Raw genomic sequence first — 16,806 nt, forward strand, 5'->3', positions numbered from 1 at the left:
GCCGGTCTCGGTGGCGCAATTGGTAAGCGTGATCCCAGACAATTTTCACTCCAATGAGTAGATTACTAACACCTAGTAAAGGTTAGCGCGTACGACTGTTAATCGTGAGGTTGAGAGTTCGATCCTCTCCCGGGACGTCTTTTTTTTTCGACGATCTTTATGAACTCTATCTATATTCTGATGTACCCTTCTACTACCCCATTGTATACAAACAAGTGCTCACTCGCATCGAAACTATGGCACTGAAAGTCTCTTTATTCTCCGCCTGAATTTAGTAGTGGATTCTCGTATTTTTAACCGAAAGTGGAAGCAAAAGCAACTATCTACTTTATTTACTCTATATCAACTTGCGTGTCTTTCAAAGCTCTAGGTGTCTAGGAGGGAACGTCTGAGATATATGCACTGAAGCGTAGTTATGAGATAGAGCGTACTCCGTAAAATAGACCAATACACAGTCCAGTTGCCCAATGCTTAGGTTGTTACCCCTGCAGATCTTAGCCTGCCATATCATCCTGCATGAAACATCAATTTGCAAGTGTTGAATGAACATCGTTGTAATTCCAGGCCCCTCACGTACAAGTGAACCAATAAATCTATCAAATCGTTTGAATGTTCCTCCTGTCAAATAGCCGACATTTTCCAATGACGGACCCCTCCATAATGACCGAGAAACCAGCGTACTTAATTATCTGCGTAGGATGGCAAGGAGATGCCAAGGACATTTTCGGGCCCCTTTTAGATATCCGCTCGAATTTGTGACGCACTATGTCCCCTGATTGCAGGTTACAGCTAAATACGAGGTCATGTAAAAATGATCATTTCGCCAAAGCTCCTTGATCGCCACCCAATTCACTTGATGGAGTAGATGACAGCAATTGGACCTTTACTCCCGGCCCCTGGCCCCCGATACGCAGATACACAAGTAGTCAAGTTTAAATTATATCGCAGGTCAGCTACATATCCTGGAGTCCATTAATGGGTCGAACTTGCCCGGTTTCGATCTAGTCCAAGTGCGGAGTTCCGTTATTGGATCTCTTGGCAACCCACCCTCCCTTATTCTCTTTCAACCGGTGGAAGGTGCTGATTCCCTTGAGCCTCGTTTCCTGAAGTCCTTACAGGGCCATGCCACTCGGAATCTACAGCTTGTATGAAAATTGGTCAGAGAACGGGTACGGCTACTGATTGGCATACCCTCGCTTTGACGATTGCCCGTGCTCTATTGCGACCGGAGGGGCCACATTACTACTACTTCCCATCATGGAAACCAGCATCTCTGAGCTGGTTGAGAGGTTAGGAAGTGACGAAGATGCGGTGCGCAAAATGGCAGTTTTTAAACTCCAAGGTAGCATTGGGGATCCCTCCTTTGCCGATAATTTCATCGCAGAAGGTGGACTCACTAGGTTACGCTACTTGACTCTGCATGCAAGTGGTAACACCTTGGCATATAGCCTCACAAGCTTCGCCAGAATACTAGAAGTTGACAAAGGCTGGGATCTAGTAGACCAAGACATGGTTGAAAGAGTAGGTAACTTGAACAAGCTCTCCGTCTTTTTTAAAATATACTCCCGCAAACCACCTTATATAGTAACATACTGATATATCGTACCGTCTTTTCTTTCCAGGTTGTTGAACTCATAGTGACTCACCCATTGGTTAACATCCTAAGGGGTGCAATGTCTATATTAGTTTCCATAGTGTCACATCCTTACTCAGGTAATCACTTATCACAAGATGGAAACTTTGGCTTTCGTGCATTGAAGCCCGCAATTGCCATTTATCCGCAATTCCTGGAAATGCTTGTCAATAGACTTTCGTCTGCAGACCATGCCCTCTGCGCAAATGCACTTCAGTTGATTAATTCGCTCATGCGCGACTCTATCACGAATGAGGCAGATACGGAGTGGCCAAAGTTTATTCAAAAGCTGCAAGATCTCGGTGTGATCAGAGCAGTCTATTCCCTCATGCAAGGTACTGCACTGCAGGATCACGTGCACCCATTAATAGAATTTCAGTCTCTTACCAAAGTTCTTCTGAGGAAATGGAGAGAGATACCCTTAGATCTCGAGAGGCCAGAGCACAGGAGAGCCTTGAAAGGGATCTATGTGGCTAGCTCGCATGAGCGGAGCCAAGAAAAGGGCATCGAGAATGGTGATGAGATGAAACAGTCTAAGAAACACAGTTCTGAGAAGTGGAGGCGTCTTGGTTTCGAGACGGAGAGTCCTTCGATGCAGTTTGAGGATACCGGGTTCTTGGGCATGATGGATTTGGCAGACTATGTCAGAAATCATCAAGATGAGTTCCAAAAAATGCTCCTGGAGCAGTCTACGAAGCCTCCTCAGCAGCGATGTCCCATTGCCCGTGCCTCACTGTCAGTCACTTCGATCTTATACCAGCATTTTGAGGTGGACAAATCGGAAATGGATGATTCCAAGGGTTATCTTCTACTAGAGTCTCGCTCTAACCTTGACAAGTTGTTCGAGCCTCTACTGTTGCATTGGACCAGATTGCATGTAGCAGGATTACATGCTTTCTTTCGTCTATGGAAGGCTACCGGAGCGGAAGTCGAAGATTACGGAAAGATCGTTGAGCTTGTCCGAATCCTGATCGAGTCTGTTGTTGGTGGAGCACCTCGGACAAAGGATGTGCAAGAAGTGGAAGAAGAGTTGACCAACTTCGAGTATGGTCGGCTCCGCGAATTGCAAATGGAGTTGTTGGGGCTCACGTATGAAGATGCCTGGGGCCAACACCTGCAGCAGATGCGCGAAGAATTGTATCACGAAGCACTTCAATTTGTTAAAGAACAGAGAATCCGCTGTCTGTTGCACGGCGCATGGTTCCTCAACGAGGGCTCTGATAGCTCAGACGTGGGAACCGAGCAACGCTCATGGAAATATGCTCAACTTTCGCACAACAGGAGGTTCTTACACTTTGGTGATTTCAATTCCATTCTTGAGAGGTGTCCAGAGCTCGATACTTTACCCCAGAAGAGTAAGTTTGCTTCGTTGATGTCGATGCGTGGTCTGTTCTATTCTGAATTCAAAGACTGACTGCGCTTTACTACTTCAGTCGACCTCTCGTCGGTATCTTCAGTGGTCTCTAATGTCTCTGCTTCATCCAACGATCAGTCAGCGGAGCCTGCAAAGGACATGTCTCATGCTGTATCTTATACTAAGATTACCGTGCACGGCTACTCGCAGCCTGTACACGGGACTGGGGACATCCAGAAAAGTAATGGCCATCGCCGAACCTCGAGCAGATCAGTGCAAGGTGAATCTGCGCTGTTGAGTTTCTGTCCACAATCAACCAGTGTCGCATCTGAATGGCTTGATGGTTTGCTTATGCTTCTCAACCAGCAGCCTATAACTGCAGAGACAAACAAGCTTATAAGTTTGGTCAGCGATTACGGGCTCAAGATCCGTTTGTTGAATGTTCGCTTTGATGATGTGGCCTTCGCGGGTGAAGCGCCCCAAGTTCCCACGCGAGATGGCCTTGATGACAATTACTACTATGACGTCTTTGGTGGCTCATAATAACGAGCTCCTTTTCGACACTGACACTGTTATTCAAAAACAAATATTTGCGAGACATCTCCATCCGTGTGGAGGGTGTTTTGAGTGACGATAATGTGGATGTACAGGGGCTACCGAATCGGTTGGAATATTTATTAGTACTCTTCGGCGAAATCAGCTGCTAGAACACTGCATCTTATATACTCGAACTAATATGCTCTGTAGATAGGGGATATGTGGTATCTCTCTTCCTTTCTCTTTTCCCTCTGTCCATGAGCCTTTTTCCATCGTCCATTTCGATTGTCTCGTGTAATTCTCGACTTAATCTCTAATACCTGCAAATGAGTTACTTCAAGAACAGCGACATGTAAGCTCCGCTCAAAAATTCCGCCGGGCTCAATGTGATCATGAGCGGGGGAAGTCATACAATATACAGTGCATTGGTCATCTACTCCGTTGGGTTAACATCTCTAATCTGTGGCGCTAAATAAGCACATGCCAAACTACAAAGGGACACAGACGCGTCCGCGTCCAGACACTGGCCCACCAAGTCATACCAGATAAAGGCTAATGCGGCGGGCGAGAGGCTCGTGCGCGCAGAAAGTGCAGTACCTAAGCTCTGTGTAGGCGGTAACGAGTAGCAGGAGTTCGATTCCGCATTGCAATATTCCACCTATATCATACAGCTTCCTTGTTTATACTTCTATGTCAGCCTCTAGCTCGACATATCAATGTCAAAAGCGGATCTTGCTCAGTGACTCATCTGCTTTCTCGCATCCATCATATCAAATGGTCATGAATTGCTTGTCCCATCGCGAAAAGTCAGCGGAATTAGCTAGACTGTCATTCGATCGGGAGGCCCAGGATTCAGATTAAAGTGTTGCTTACCTGCCCTTCTCGATTGTACGGAGCACCACAGCCAGTTCCCAGTCTCTTCATTGGCTCCGGACTATTTACCTTGCAGACCGCGAATAAGCAAGAAAAATGAAACGCAAGCATTCGTTGGATGCTACAAAGACGAATAATTCCCTACATAGCTTCTATGGCCCCGCAAACCCCAAACAGCAATTGCCTGTGCGAGAAATTGGCGATAGGCAAGATCTAGAATCTACAGATGGGAAAGAAAGCAGCAACGAAATAATTGAAGATGATTATGATTCGTTTGATGAGATATTCACGCGCCACATCACCTTCGATACTGATACTCTGGCGGGCGGTTGGACAACTCCCTCGGACCAAAATGATTCAACTAAAACTTCCAAACCTAGGCAACGATCTGCTGGGATGGCCAATCGGTTTCTCATTTCCACCGAGCAGCCTAAATCCAGACCACGTTCTTTACAACCCGCTCATAGAACCTTGCCATGGGCGCAGCAGTTTGCTCCATCCAGTATAGAAGAATTGGCGGTTCACCACAAGAAGGTTTCTGATGTGAAAAGCTGGTTAATCAATACATTTGCCAGAGGGGAGCGACAGGTAAGCTACCAGCCTTTCTCTCCCCTCACTTTGTTTTTTGTCTTTTCCATTCGTGCTTTTTTCCATATCAGTTGAAGGAAGAATTGTCTAGCACTATGCTTCGCTACATTGATTCCTTTCTGACAGAAGACAAGCTACTTGTCCTTCGAGGTCCTGCAGGAAGCGGTAAGACGGCTACAGTTTCATTACTATCAGCTGTGTTGAAATACGACATTCTCGAATGGAAAAACCCATCTTCATCAGAGTCTGCCACCAAAGCACATGTATCAATTGCTTCCCGTTTTGATGACTTCCTGGAGCGTGGGAACGAATTTAAAGGACTCGACCTAGATGAGGTGACTAGCTCTCCCGGACCTGGAGATAATGGCAATAGTGCGGATGCTTCGCGACAGCGCATAATTCTCATAGAGGAGTTTCCAACGCTTACAGGTTCTGCGTCTGGCCTAACACCGTTCAGACTAGCTCTTCTGCGGTATCTTGACAGAACATCACAACAGAACATTGATTCTGAAACTGATGTGCAACGAAACTCCCCGATTGTCTTGATCGTGTCAGAGACACTTCTTAACTCACGATCTTTTCCTTCAGATAGCCTAACAGTCCATCGGTTGCTAGGACCAGTACTCTACAATCACCCAAAAACGAGCATCCTTGATTTTAATAGCATAGCCCCGACTTTTATGTACAAGGCTTTGCATCTCGTGCTAGAAAAGGAGGCTCGGCTTTCCAAACGTGAGAGATTTCCGGGCCCTGCCATACTCCATAATATCTCTACTATCGGGGACATTCGAAGTGCAATCTCGTCCTTGGAATTTCTTTGCATGAATTCTGGAGGGTTCAAGAAGTTCCCACCCCCCAAAACTAGGAATTCGAAAGGATCTAGCATACCTCTTACGGCCTTTGAAAGGGAGACATTGGATTTAGTTACACAGAGAGAAGCGAGTCTTGGGCTATTTCACGCCATTGGCAAGGTTGTGTATAACAAACGTGTCGATGCCGGTTCAACTGAAGGTGCCCAAGTTGTGTTGCCCCCAGACTACTTAAGCCACCATAAGCGGCCACAATTATCCCAAGTGTGTGTCAACGAACTTGTGGATGAAGCCGGAACCGATAATCAAACCTTTATTTGCGCTCTTCACGAGAATTATGTTCCGTCATGCAATGGTTTATCATTTACAGACTACCTGGATGAATGCATAGGTGCATTATCCGACAGCGATATGCTGTCTTTCGACACAAGGGGACGAAGCAGGCTCGGGTTGGCTGGTGTCAGTAGATACAACTCCGGGTCAGACTCATTGCGCCAGGAAGACCTCAGTTATCAGGTTGCTACTCGAGGTATACTGTTTGCCCTTCCAAGCCCTGTGAAGAGATCTGCATGGCCCAATAACGGCTCGAACCATACAAGAAGCGCATATAAAATGCTTTTCCCGGCTTCGTTGCGATTGCTTCGAGATATGGAAGAGATACAAGATCTCATAGATGTATGGTCTACTAAACTATTGGACCCATCATACTCGAGCTCCAAACCTGAGGAGGCCACTAGCATAAGTGACAGCCGCAGTAAACCAACTGTAGCTGTTACCATGATGTCACGCAGTGATCTCATTCTTCACCAACTGCCTTATCTGGCTCTAATAGCTGGCGACATGGAGCAATCCCAAGGACTCCATAAGCTTGTCAAACTCAGCGGGACTGAGAGTCAAAGTGATGCTAATGACTTTGATTTGCTTGACAACACTTTTGAATTACCTGCAGTCACATCTACGGCTCAATGGAAGGGCCCTCCTACAGGAAGCCCGTCCCAAATCAGTCGTCGATACCACAGCAATGCTTTTGGGCCCCGGCTGCCGCCGTCTTTGGAAGAGGAGAGGCTGTTTTTGGCCGATGATGATATTGTAGATGACTACTGATATTATCATATTTTGATTTGGACATAGACTTCCAACATATTCTTTTCGCAACAATGAAATTCTAACGACCCAATAGCCTAAGCGTATCAAGCCAGATGCAGTGTAGGCGACTGATTTGCTGGGATGCTTGCTCCCATGAGAGAAGAAACAGGAAGGGAACGTCCTGTAGATCATGGCAGATGGTTATTGCTTGATTGATTGACTGCTAGTGGCGGATAGCAGCATGCCTGGCCGCCGGGGCTGCTAGTAGGTCGCCAGCATCTAATGTTTAGCGGTCACTTTCTCCGGAATATGCACGCTATACCACATACAGTAAGTAATACCTACTGTTAGGTAACCAACCCAAGAACACGTATAACATAATCACGTCTCGACCAGAGCCCAAGTCTCACGTCACTCTCATTCCAATTCTGCCTTATCCTTGTCTCATTCTGGACCTCAATTCGTTCTCTTGTCTGCTACAGAACACGGCCAGCAAATGTCCGCTCGAAAGGATACGGTTTATGACCGTAACCCCGTTTCGACACAGACAGAGAGTAAACCGGGTGCTGACTACAAGCTTGAAACTACTTTAACTTCAGGTAATGGGATAAACAATGTGGATGCTGAAATGGTCCCGAAGCAGGCAAAAAGGAATAATGAGGTTATGGGCCCTACAGGTGCCACTTCTGGGCACTTAACAAGTGTAATAAGTGCTACCACTCATACTGTACTGCCTCAATGGACAAATATAATTTTGATGTTCTCCTTGATCTTTGGTGGCTGTTGCGCCAATGTGAGTATGTGCCCAGGTATGGCTACGTTCCGCTACTGACGCCAGATGGTAGGTTTTTGCACTTGAAGCAATCATCAAGTAAGTGCGTCCGCAATTCATAGGGGTTTGAACGAAACTGACTTCTATACAGAGACCAGCCAAGCTCTGGTATTTAGTTTCCATCAACCAACCATTCCTATCCCAGGTTTCTCTAACGTCTTCGCTCAAGGTCCTCTGATAACGTTTGCTCAATTCCTTCTAACTGCAGTCCTAACGGTTCCTGGCTTTCTCTCTGTGTCAGCGGGACCTCATTCACTATATCTTAGTCCGCGTGCCATTCCACTAAGATCATGGCTAGTCTACACAGCGTTTTTCGTTACAGTCAATCTTCTCAACAACTGGGCCTTTGCCTATAGGATCTCAGTTCCGTTGCACATCATTCTAAGATCTGGGGGCCCAGTAGCGTCTATGATCATCGGCTACTTGTTCAATGCTAAGAGATATTCGCGAGGGCAAATACTCGCGGTTCTAATGCTTACTTTGGGTGTTGTCACTGCTGCTTTAGCAGATGCCAAGGCTAAAGGCCAGTCTATGAATGTTGAAAGCACTTCTGCAACCACGACATTGGTTGGGTTCACCATCCTTGCTCTAGCGATGATACTCTCGGCTTTCCAGGGGATATATGCGGACAGGCTCTACGCAAAGTACGGCCGAGACCACTGGAAAGAAGCTCTGTTCTACTCTCACACCCTATCACTACCGCTATTTTTACCCGCTTATGCACAACTTGTGAGCCAGTGGCGGATGCTTTTCTCGACATATCCCCCAACTTCTGGGCCTGAGATTTTGGGCATGACCGGAATGGGTCCTCCGAGCCATGCATCATCGGCCGGTCTTGAAGGCATCAGTTCCTCGGAAGAGTCGTGCGAGGGATGGCGTTTTGCGTCAATACCCGGTGGTATATCAGGGCAGATTCCGATTCTGAAAGATATTTTCCAATTGCACTCAATATTCACGTGTGTCCCGACACGTGTAATCTACCTTCTGATTAATGCGCTGACGCAGTACTTGTGCATACGAGGAGTCCATCGCCTCTCCGCAAAGTCATCTTCTTTAACTGTCACCGTTGTTCTCAATGTTCGGAAGCTTGTTTCTCTTCTCCTTTCCATCTATCTGTTTGGAAATGCCCTTTCACCAGGTGTGCTCATGGGCGCATTGTTTGTTTTTATAGGCGGCGCCTTATATGGCATTGAGGGTGCACGCCCCAAGGTGAAAACTGCTAAAAACGATTAAAGCAGTCATGTTTCGCTAGGATTATCTTTCACGGCATTAATACGGCCAGGAAGGTTTTCCAGTCATAAAGATAGAAATGTGCATATATATATATATACATCTGAGTATATTGTGTATGATGGTGCATGTGCCTCAAGAATTGGCTTGAGCTTTATAAACATATGTATACATTGGAATGCATATTACCGCGTAGACCTGACATCTATTAGCTTCGACGCATTGATGGCCATTGATAGACAACACCTGGTTTCTTTGGATTGACTACTCGTCACCACTGCTCTTCTATTGTTCCGCATGATGTAACTGTGGATTACCGCAGGTGATGATAATATGTCAGACTATAAATACAAAAATGTGCGACATCATCCGGACCCCGGGATTTCAGAAGGCCAGAAGCTGGATATTGTCTTGGCTGATAGCGCAAGCTGATGGTCCCCAGTCTGCTCTTTCATCGATAATGTTACAGGACTTCTCCGACAATCTTCGCTGCCTCCTTGTAGGTATCCAGCAATCTCTCGCACTTCTCCCTCTCCGCCTTGATGCCATCATCCTCGTAAAGAAGCTCTGCAAATAAATCTTCCTTATAAAGTTCGCTCACGAGTCTATTTTGCACAACATCCTTGCTGTGGTTGACAAGGAGATGCATGATAGCCTTAGGAACTTGATCTGCGATGGTCTCTCTGACGATGTTGAAGTAAGAAGATATGAGTCGACTAATCAGCTCGGTCTCTAACAGTTCACGGTCGGAGAGGACAGCTTCGGGGTCGTCCTTCGGCTACATTGATGATCAGCACATGTCTTTCGTGTAACAAAGGGTACGATAAACTTACGGCAGCTCCGACATCACCGGTAAATTCCATAGGAGGTGGGAACTCATCAGTTGACATGATAGGGGAACGTATATCAGTCCGGCGAGTGCTGTGACTAATGCTTGCTTCATTGACATTGGTATATGGACGGCTCTGTCCCGACAGCTGAGGCAATGAGCTGGTAGGTTGCGCGCCGTCCTTACCGAAGAAGTAGTTAAGGAACGAATCACGAGTGGTATTGGCTGTCCCAAAAGCAGTATGATACTGTGCATGGGCTCCATTCAAGGTTGCGGTCACGCCACCTTCTTGTCCTTTGCCAAAGTGAGGGGACATGCTTCTGGTATTTCTCGGAGGTTGACTCCTGATGGGAATATTTTGCGTCTTAGGATCTGCATGCTGTTCGTCCTCATCCTCAGGGGATGCTGGCGTGTTCCCATTCACCGCTCCGAGTTCTTTCAATCGTCTCTTCTCGCGCTTTTTCCGGTCATCCGCTAGCGCTGCCCGTCTCTCCTGTTCTTGCCTGTTCTGCATGACAGACGACATAGCCGCTGCTGCACCGAGGAAGTTAGGATGGTTTGTATTGATATATGCCCTCTGGATGGAAATGAGCGATTCAACATAAGCTGAGCACGGTCCCAAACGCTCACGAAGAAGGTCAGACACCACCTCTATCAGTTTCGCTTGAAGCCGTGGAAAACGAAGCAATTCCTGCGAGCCGCACGTATGACAAATCTTTATGAGTTCCTCATAGACCAATTCAACACACCTCTGGCTAGGAGCTTCTAGCATTTTTATTTGAGGTTTGACAAGCAGGTCAAAAGCGAGCTCCGGAACAAATAGGCTCGGACGTGGACCAGTCGAGTTCCGAATAGCAGTTCTAATATCAGTAACAGTTAAGTTGTGGGTAGGATCGATTGTTTCGAGAGAATTGCCGAAAACGGAGTTGAAGATATAATATATCCTCGCCCCTCCACAGAGTTCCTTGGTTGATATCTCGGAGGACGTTCCATCGATGGAAGATATGAAAGACGAGGCGAAGCGCGTCATAAGCTGTAGAATAAGGGATCCACGATGTTCCTTTCCGCTGAACTGTTTATTGCCGTAGCTTGCAAGTTCTTGCTGAGTTTGACCCATGAGAGTGTTAAGACGCGCTTTGATGTCGGGCAGCCGATCCCGGATATGGGACATTAAGGTGGTATTCAGGGTTTTCGCAAGAAACTGCGTACCGCAACGGTTCGCCATATTCCTATAGGCTGGGTGATGTCGGAAGAAATCGACTTCGGCGTGCAATGCGTCAGACAGTGATTTCCCAGATTGAATGTCTTGTTGTGATCGATTAACAACTCCAATAAATCCGAGCTTCAAAGGATAGACGCGCCCAGAGAGAATGTCCATGGCGTTCGTGCCATGATCCATGAGGTCCAGTTTCGTCAAAACTCCAATTGTCCTTCGACCCATGGCGTCCACTTGACGAGCAAGCTTCAAAGCTTCGGAATTCACAAGGTCAACATTAGCAGGCGAAACAGCTAAGATGATACTGTTCGGCTTCGCTATGTATTCAAGTATTAGAGCCCGTGTTTGCTTTTCAATGTCGGACGGTTGGTCCCCGATAGGCACTTTCGTCAACCCCGGCAAGTCAACCATGGTAAGATTGAGTACGTGCGGTGAAAATATCTTGAGGTTGATGGGCTGTCTATTAATTCCTTTGTTGCTTCCAGCTATCCTTGCGGTCTCCGCTTCAATCTCTTGCTTAACCAAGGCGAAGTCATCGAATTTGCGGCCAGGGAGATGGTGAAATTCTGCCCACTCATACTGTCCCGCCACACTTGCTGCTGTATGGGGTATATGAACCTCATCGCTTTCGGGCTTGTCGTGCCGTTCGCTGGGAATATTTATGAGTTGGAGGATCAACGGGCGCCTCGTGACTATACCGCTTCCTCGTGGTAAGAAGTCTCTGCCAACAATGTTCTCAAGTACGGACGATTTGCCAGATGACTGAGAGCCCACAACAACCTGCACAGATTATTAGCACCATAGCATGGGCGGACCCTTGCCGGGTGAATATTGCAGGAACTTACAATCTGCGGCAAGTCAAGGGAGTCATTTCCGATCGTATTAAAGACAAGATCTTGAAGCTTGTTCACAGTCACAAGCAGGTCTTCGCTAAGAGCTGTCATCGTTGTAAAAGTGCCCAGTGATACAGGCCCCAATGTCTTTATCAAACGTGGATAGTCTTCTTGTCAATACTGGGGAAAATAATAACTGAGAAGTACAGTTTCATGTTAGGTGCTGTATGCTCACAATATCTCTGACAACTTTCACAAAAAACGGGGCTAACCTTTCTTTCAATGCTTCAAATACCGAAGAAGAAATAACGAAGTATGCAACCCGGGCAGCGCCCTTTATCCTTTTCTGTAGCACCCTCAGTGGTTCAAACCGCCGGATTTCATGTGCAGTAGAGTTAGACCAAGATGTCATGTGATTATTACTAATGAGCAGCGGCACCGCTTTCTACCTTCTGATTCGTTCGTTTTGTCAGCGGTCCATCGGCTTTCTGGCCTTCTATTCAGAGTCACGGTACTGCTATGCACCCATGTTGTTTTGAACTTCAGCCACTTCCTTCTTCGGTGAAGTCTTGCGTATACCAACAACACCCTTCTTCTCGATCTAGAAATATTTGACCCCGCTGGCCAAACAGTAAAAGGCTTGAAACTATACACTATGAATTGATAACAAGTGCATACTAAGTACATTTACAAAGCACCAAAGGCAGGAAACAAACCCCTCCCCCAAACAACAACCTGCCAAGGAGAGTTGCACCTTCGCAGACATACTTCTGTTAGTTTCCCCTCGCCAGTTGATTTCTTCATGGCCAACTCGGCCACGTTTGGGTGTCGTACTCAGCGAGTCTGCAGTAGACAAGGATTGCACGGCATTTATTTCGCAAGTTGCACATAGTTGGCTGGGAAGAGCCCCTTTTTACCAAGGTACTCACCAAACCACCAATCATCATCGGGGAATTCCTGGAGGGCATAGGCAATGGCCCAGATGATTAGCTATCAATGATTGGAGGCTTCCCCATATGCTGGGAAGAGGGGAAAAGGGGGCATCGAGATTTATAGGCTCGAATAATCACGACTTACAATGTTAGTTACTTCAGCGCCCTCAGGAAAGCTGAGTTCGTTATCTTCAGCGGCTTCATAGTCATACAGAGCCGTCGCAGTAGACTCATTGATTGGCACGGGAGCCGGAGCCGGAGCCGGAGATTCAGTGACTTTCGTGACAGGTACTGGAGAATCCGATTCAACCGTATCTTCGTGACGTCCTGAAGCCGCCTGGGTCTGTTCCTCATCTGCAACTACCTCCACATAATTGCTGGGGAAAAGACCTCTATCTCCCTGGGCGTTCGACCCTAACCACCAGTCCTGATCGACCATCTCGATATTAGTAACGTACTCGCCTTCCTTCAGTTCGATCTCATTATCTTCTGCTTTCTCGTAATCATACTGTACGAGAGCTTTGATCCCGTCTTCTTGCATTTCATCACCAACAGTAGCTTGGGCCGTCGCCCGTCCAATGTCGTGCACATCATCCTCCAGCTCCTCTTCTTTGGGCACTGCGTCTTGTAGACTTCCGATGGGTATCACAGGTGGCGAGCGTTGCTCCTCGTGAACATCAGTCGGTCCTTTACCCACGGGTAGGGCAACGCGTATTGGGGAAGTTTCGCGCTCCGGACTAGGTGGGGTCGGAGATCGAGGCTGTTGCGGCGGGGTGGGAAGCTCTTGACGAGTTACAGACTCTTGAGGAGCTTCCAAGTCCTGAGAATCGACCCGCAGGCCAGGTAAAGGAATGGAATGGCTGCTATTCTTGGCATTTTCTCGTACCAGAGGAGAGTCTGGCGCAGGGCCTTGAGAAAATTGATCCCTGATAGCACTGACACTTGGTTGGGGGGTTTGGGTATCAATTTGGGTCGACTCAGTAGGAGCAGAATCTGACGCCTGGTACAGCTGGGGAACGTCACTATCGAAGGACTTGCCGGTGTTTGTGGTCTGAACCGGGGCCCAAGTTTTGCCGCTATAGGAACTCTTCCATTCCCCCTTTTCACTTTCCTGGTTGATGGCAGTGGTGCCATTCGACGGTAGCGGGGCCGATACATTCTCTTGTCCACGCTCTTTAGCTTTCCTTTCTGCCCAGAGTTGTGCCGGCGTCTTTCCACCCTCATCGGCAAATGTACGGCTTGCACTGCCAATCTGTGCGGTAGAAGAGCCCGCCTTTGTAGAAGGGACAACAGGCAGAGGCGGTTTTGTACCCACGAACGCTGAATTAATACCAAATTTATTCGCCACTTTCGGCTTCGGTAAGCTGCTCAGACGCTCGGAACTGCTGGATGGCGCTGCATTAGTCAATTCGTGAGAGCCGCGCTCGTTGTCAGCTGTAGAAACGTTTGGCTTCTGTACTTTGGACCGAATTGCAGCGATGTCGACTTTTCCGACGGGCTCATATGCACCCCGCACAGGCTCTGGCTTATCATCACTAAAGTTGCCTGCTTCGCGGGCCTGTTTCCGGATTGTGGCAATATCTACCTTCCCAACAGGTTGGTAACCGCCTTTGACAATATCGCCACGATCCTCAGAACGCTGCGCTTCATTCACGGCCGTGGCATCTCTTGGCTCTGACCTCAGTTTCTGGATATCAACCTTCGTCGGCTTATAGGCAGGTTGGACCTTTTCAAGTTCGGTCCTAGTAACAGGTGGCGCATCAGGGCCCCAGCCATCATTGTCATCATGGCTCCGGACTACCCGCTGTGGGCCCGATCCCCCTGCTCTCAGATCAATGCCAGCAGTTCGGCTAGGGGTGAAAACAGGCTTCGTCGATATCGGCGGCTTGGGTGTCAAGGATGGTTGTTGGGCTGCACCTGGGGTGTACTTTGCGCCGGATGAGTCGCCAACTTTCTGTATGATTCCTTCGGCGGTTAGGTCTCCCTCCGAGCGAGCAGTTATCTGTACATGGTATCCCTGGTAGATCTTTGAGTCAGATAAGAAGTAGGAATGGGGCAAGTGTGAACTAACGTGCAAAAACTTCGAAACGGCAGACAAATGACTGGTAAAATATCCTTTTGTCCGTTCAGGGACACCTTCGCCGCACCAGGCAATGAGAACATTCTTGGGAAGACCCGTGTTCGGATCTACAACCTTGACATAAGCGAACTGTATTTTCCCTTCTGAAAATTCATCGATAAGATCCGCCAATTCCCCGGCTTGTAGAATATAGTCAGTTAAAGTTTCATTTAGTTAGTGGGAGAGACTTACCTCCGGTATCTTGAACCTTCAAGACACTTTCTTTGTTAGAACTCTCTTTCTGGAATGCATTGACGAGTGGTGTAGAGACAGAGAAGATCGCCCATTGTCCATAAGTAGGAGATTTTGTGTCAGAACCCGCAAAAGAAGAGTTCACGACATTCTGATAGCTCTTTGATATCGAAGGTCCATTTGCCGATAAGTTCAGGGTCGCCATGTCTACCAGCTGGTTCACCACAAAAGCTTCAAATGTCTGTGTAATAACCTAACACAATTGTTCCCTGTCAGATGTGGCAAAAGGTAACAAGTGACGCCCCAAATCTGTATGACACGAGCGAGATTGAATTGTATACCTTTATCAACTAAAAATGATCGTATGTATGGAAGAACACCGGGTGATAGTTTGGTAAATAGGAGTAGTTGTGTCTGCCTAGGGGTCATGTTTAGACTAGCGGGATACGTCACACTCTACGGAGTATGGGGGGGGGGGCACCGGAATCCGGAACAACAGTTGGGCGAGGCGGTGCACTCCCCTTTACAGTATGCAGTACAAATAAGGTACCCAGGCACCTTGAACACCGAAGACTCGGGTAACTTGCCCACTGTAACTACCTACTGTAGATCTGGCTAGAAATCGGGCCCGACGGATGCCCAGGTGGGCATAACAGGGCAACCGGATGTTTCTGGCTGCAGACGATGTCCATTATGGATATACTACTATAAAGAATCGAGGCGAAGGCGGCAGAGGGGAAATATGTCTACATTAAACATAACGAGCGTGCCAGGCTTCAGTTGAGATACCACTGAAATACTCCGCACTTCGTACTTTGTAAAGTAAAACGCAGTTAAGGCCTACCATCCAACCACCCCGAGCCACAAAATAAACTTCAGAAATTAATTTCAACAAAGTCCTGACTCGAGCGTTACCTTCAAGACTGGGCCTCTGGTCTAGCTTTAGCACTCCACAAATGCTTCTTGATGTTCTAATCACACAAGTGCCCTTCAATAGGCGGCTTGAGGTTGTTGCTATACAGTTAGGCCCGGCTTGTTCGAGTTACTGGGGCGCTGGCTTCCCTTTACTGCGGCCTTTTGGCAGGCACGAATAAGCCATGCATGCCAATCTACAGTACTGTGTATCAGAATCTACATTCACATTTAACTTAGTAACTATAAAACCACAACAGTATAGTTTTAGTAAATTACACCAGTCCGCATTGATACAAAGAGGTGGCTGCTAATCGGATGGCATTTTACACCATACGGACTGCATCCTATACCGGATTCTGTCTCTGCTGTACCAGCAGCACTCTGATTAGTAGCTGATCCTGGATTTTGACTTTCTAAATCGATCAGAGCGATTTTACAATACTTATATAGTATTCGATTAGAAAATCTTCTTCCCGGCTATTTGAGCATAATATTTTACTACTTTGCTCTTACCAGGGGATTTGGAGTGTATGAAGGTTATTAGATTAGTTAAAATACTTATTGGGAATTTATATGACTTGGTTTTCGATCTACTTTGTGCTTATGGTGATCAAGAATACAATTATGTCAAATTAGATCTAATATGCAGTTTGTACGGTGTGAGATTGTCATCTGTTTAGCAGTTGCCTAGATAGAGCGAGATTTTTCGGGTGCTCTCCGAAATTACGTTACGTGTATGGGGAGGTACCGCATACTACTGTGTTTTCTGCAAGCCGAACTAGCTTGCTACAAAATAACTACTAATTACATCATAGTACTGTAGCGAGT

The 16,806-nt window shown here is 47.1% G+C and overlaps 5 protein-coding genes and 1 non-coding gene across 6 annotated transcripts; 4 read left to right on the forward strand and 2 right to left on the reverse strand.

The window, feature by feature from the left end:
• The first annotated feature begins 4 nt into the window (after window positions 1–4).
• On the forward strand, window positions 5–137 carry BO87DRAFT_t230. Its single transcript has one exon. It is a non-coding gene; the product is annotated as a tRNA-Glu (tRNA).
• Window positions 138–997: 860 nt separating this feature from the next.
• On the forward strand, window positions 998–3,719 carry BO87DRAFT_343349 (ELMO/CED-12 family protein). Its single transcript, XM_025620780.1, has 3 exons — window positions 998–1,521; window positions 1,623–2,988; window positions 3,067–3,719. The coding sequence occupies exons 1-3, from the start codon at window positions 1,258–1,260 to the stop codon at window positions 3,528–3,530; spliced, it is 2,094 nt and encodes a 697-aa protein (XP_025475716.1). The 5' UTR covers window positions 998–1,257; the 3' UTR covers window positions 3,531–3,719.
• Window positions 3,720–4,183: 464 nt separating this feature from the next.
• Window positions 4,184–7,136, forward strand: BO87DRAFT_380064 (putative cell cycle checkpoint protein Rad17). Its single transcript, XM_025624213.1, has 2 exons — window positions 4,184–4,985; window positions 5,120–7,136. The coding sequence occupies exons 1-2, from the start codon at window positions 4,494–4,496 to the stop codon at window positions 6,896–6,898; spliced, it is 2,271 nt and encodes a 756-aa protein (XP_025475717.1). The 5' UTR covers window positions 4,184–4,493; the 3' UTR covers window positions 6,899–7,136.
• A 176-nt stretch (window positions 7,137–7,312) lies between these two features.
• Window positions 7,313–9,135, forward strand: BO87DRAFT_410004 (putative UPD-GlcNAc transporter (Mnn2-2)). Its single transcript, XM_025626285.1, has 4 exons — window positions 7,313–7,673; window positions 7,726–7,751; window positions 7,804–7,820; window positions 7,882–9,135. Exons 1-4 carry the CDS (start codon window positions 7,377–7,379, stop codon window positions 8,943–8,945), a joined length of 1,404 nt encoding a protein of 467 aa, XP_025475718.1. The 5' UTR covers window positions 7,313–7,376; the 3' UTR covers window positions 8,946–9,135.
• A 19-nt stretch (window positions 9,136–9,154) lies between these two features.
• On the reverse strand, window positions 9,155–12,169 carry BO87DRAFT_343357 (dynamin-related GTPase DNM1). Its single transcript, XM_025620781.1, has 4 exons — window positions 12,093–12,169; window positions 11,833–12,016; window positions 9,776–11,767; window positions 9,155–9,720 (listed from the first exon to the last, which is right to left on the reverse strand). Exons 2-4 carry the CDS (start codon window positions 11,929–11,931, stop codon window positions 9,406–9,408), a joined length of 2,406 nt encoding a protein of 801 aa, XP_025475719.1. The 5' UTR covers window positions 11,932–12,016; window positions 12,093–12,169; the 3' UTR covers window positions 9,155–9,405.
• A 521-nt stretch (window positions 12,170–12,690) lies between these two features.
• On the reverse strand, window positions 12,691–15,268 carry BO87DRAFT_429905 (putative actin binding protein; the record flags this gene model as incomplete). The annotated part of the gene is made up of 4 exons (XM_025627518.1): window positions 12,691–12,810; window positions 12,898–14,769; window positions 14,824–15,011; window positions 15,064–15,268. 4 exons carry the CDS (start codon window positions 15,266–15,268, stop codon window positions 12,691–12,693), a joined length of 2,385 nt encoding a protein of 794 aa, XP_025475720.1.
• Between the last annotated feature and the right edge of the window lie 1,538 nt (window positions 15,269–16,806).

Source organism: Aspergillus neoniger (genome assembly GCF_003184625.1).
Source record: "Aspergillus neoniger CBS 115656 unplaced genomic scaffold BO87scaffold_39, whole genome shotgun sequence".
NCBI classification, from domain to species: domain Eukaryota; kingdom Fungi; phylum Ascomycota; class Eurotiomycetes; order Eurotiales; family Aspergillaceae; genus Aspergillus; species Aspergillus neoniger.

What these genes read in the sequence shown, in the direction of transcription:
- BO87DRAFT_343349 (XM_025620780.1), top strand. Translation starts at nt 1,258, where the DNA reads ATGGAAACCAGCATCTCTGAGCTGGTTGAGAGGTTAGGAAGTGACGAA. An exon ending in ACCAAGACATGGTTGAAAGA is followed by an intron (nt 1,522 to 1,622) that starts GTAGGTAACTTG and finishes TTTTCTTTCCAG; the next exon opens with GTTGTTGAACTCATAGTGAC. An exon ending in CGATACTTTACCCCAGAAGA is followed by an intron (nt 2,989 to 3,066) that starts GTAAGTTTGCTT and finishes TTACTACTTCAG; the next exon opens with TCGACCTCTCGTCGGTATCT.
- BO87DRAFT_380064 (XM_025624213.1), top strand. Translation starts at nt 4,494, where the DNA reads ATGAAACGCAAGCATTCGTTGGATGCTACAAAGACGAATAATTCCCTA. An exon ending in TTGCCAGAGGGGAGCGACAG is followed by an intron (nt 4,986 to 5,119) that starts GTAAGCTACCAG and finishes ACAGAAGACAAG; the next exon opens with CTACTTGTCCTTCGAGGTCC.
- BO87DRAFT_410004 (XM_025626285.1), top strand. Translation starts at nt 7,377, where the DNA reads ATGTCCGCTCGAAAGGATACGGTTTATGACCGTAACCCCGTTTCGACA. An exon ending in TTGGTGGCTGTTGCGCCAAT is followed by an intron (nt 7,674 to 7,725) that starts GTGAGTATGTGC and finishes GCCAGATGGTAG; the next exon opens with GTTTTTGCACTTGAAGCAAT.
- BO87DRAFT_343357 (XM_025620781.1), bottom strand. Translation starts at nt 11,931, where the DNA reads ATGACAGCTCTTAGCGAAGACCTGCTTGTGACTGTGAACAAGCTTCAA. An exon ending in CCCTTGACTTGCCGCAGATT is followed by an intron (nt 11,768 to 11,832) that starts GTAAGTTCCTGC and finishes TAATCTGTGCAG; the next exon opens with GTTGTTGTGGGCTCTCAGTC. An exon ending in CCGGTGATGTCGGAGCTGCC is followed by an intron (nt 9,721 to 9,775) that starts GTAAGTTTATCG and finishes TCATCAATGTAG; the next exon opens with CCGAAGGACGACCCCGAAGC.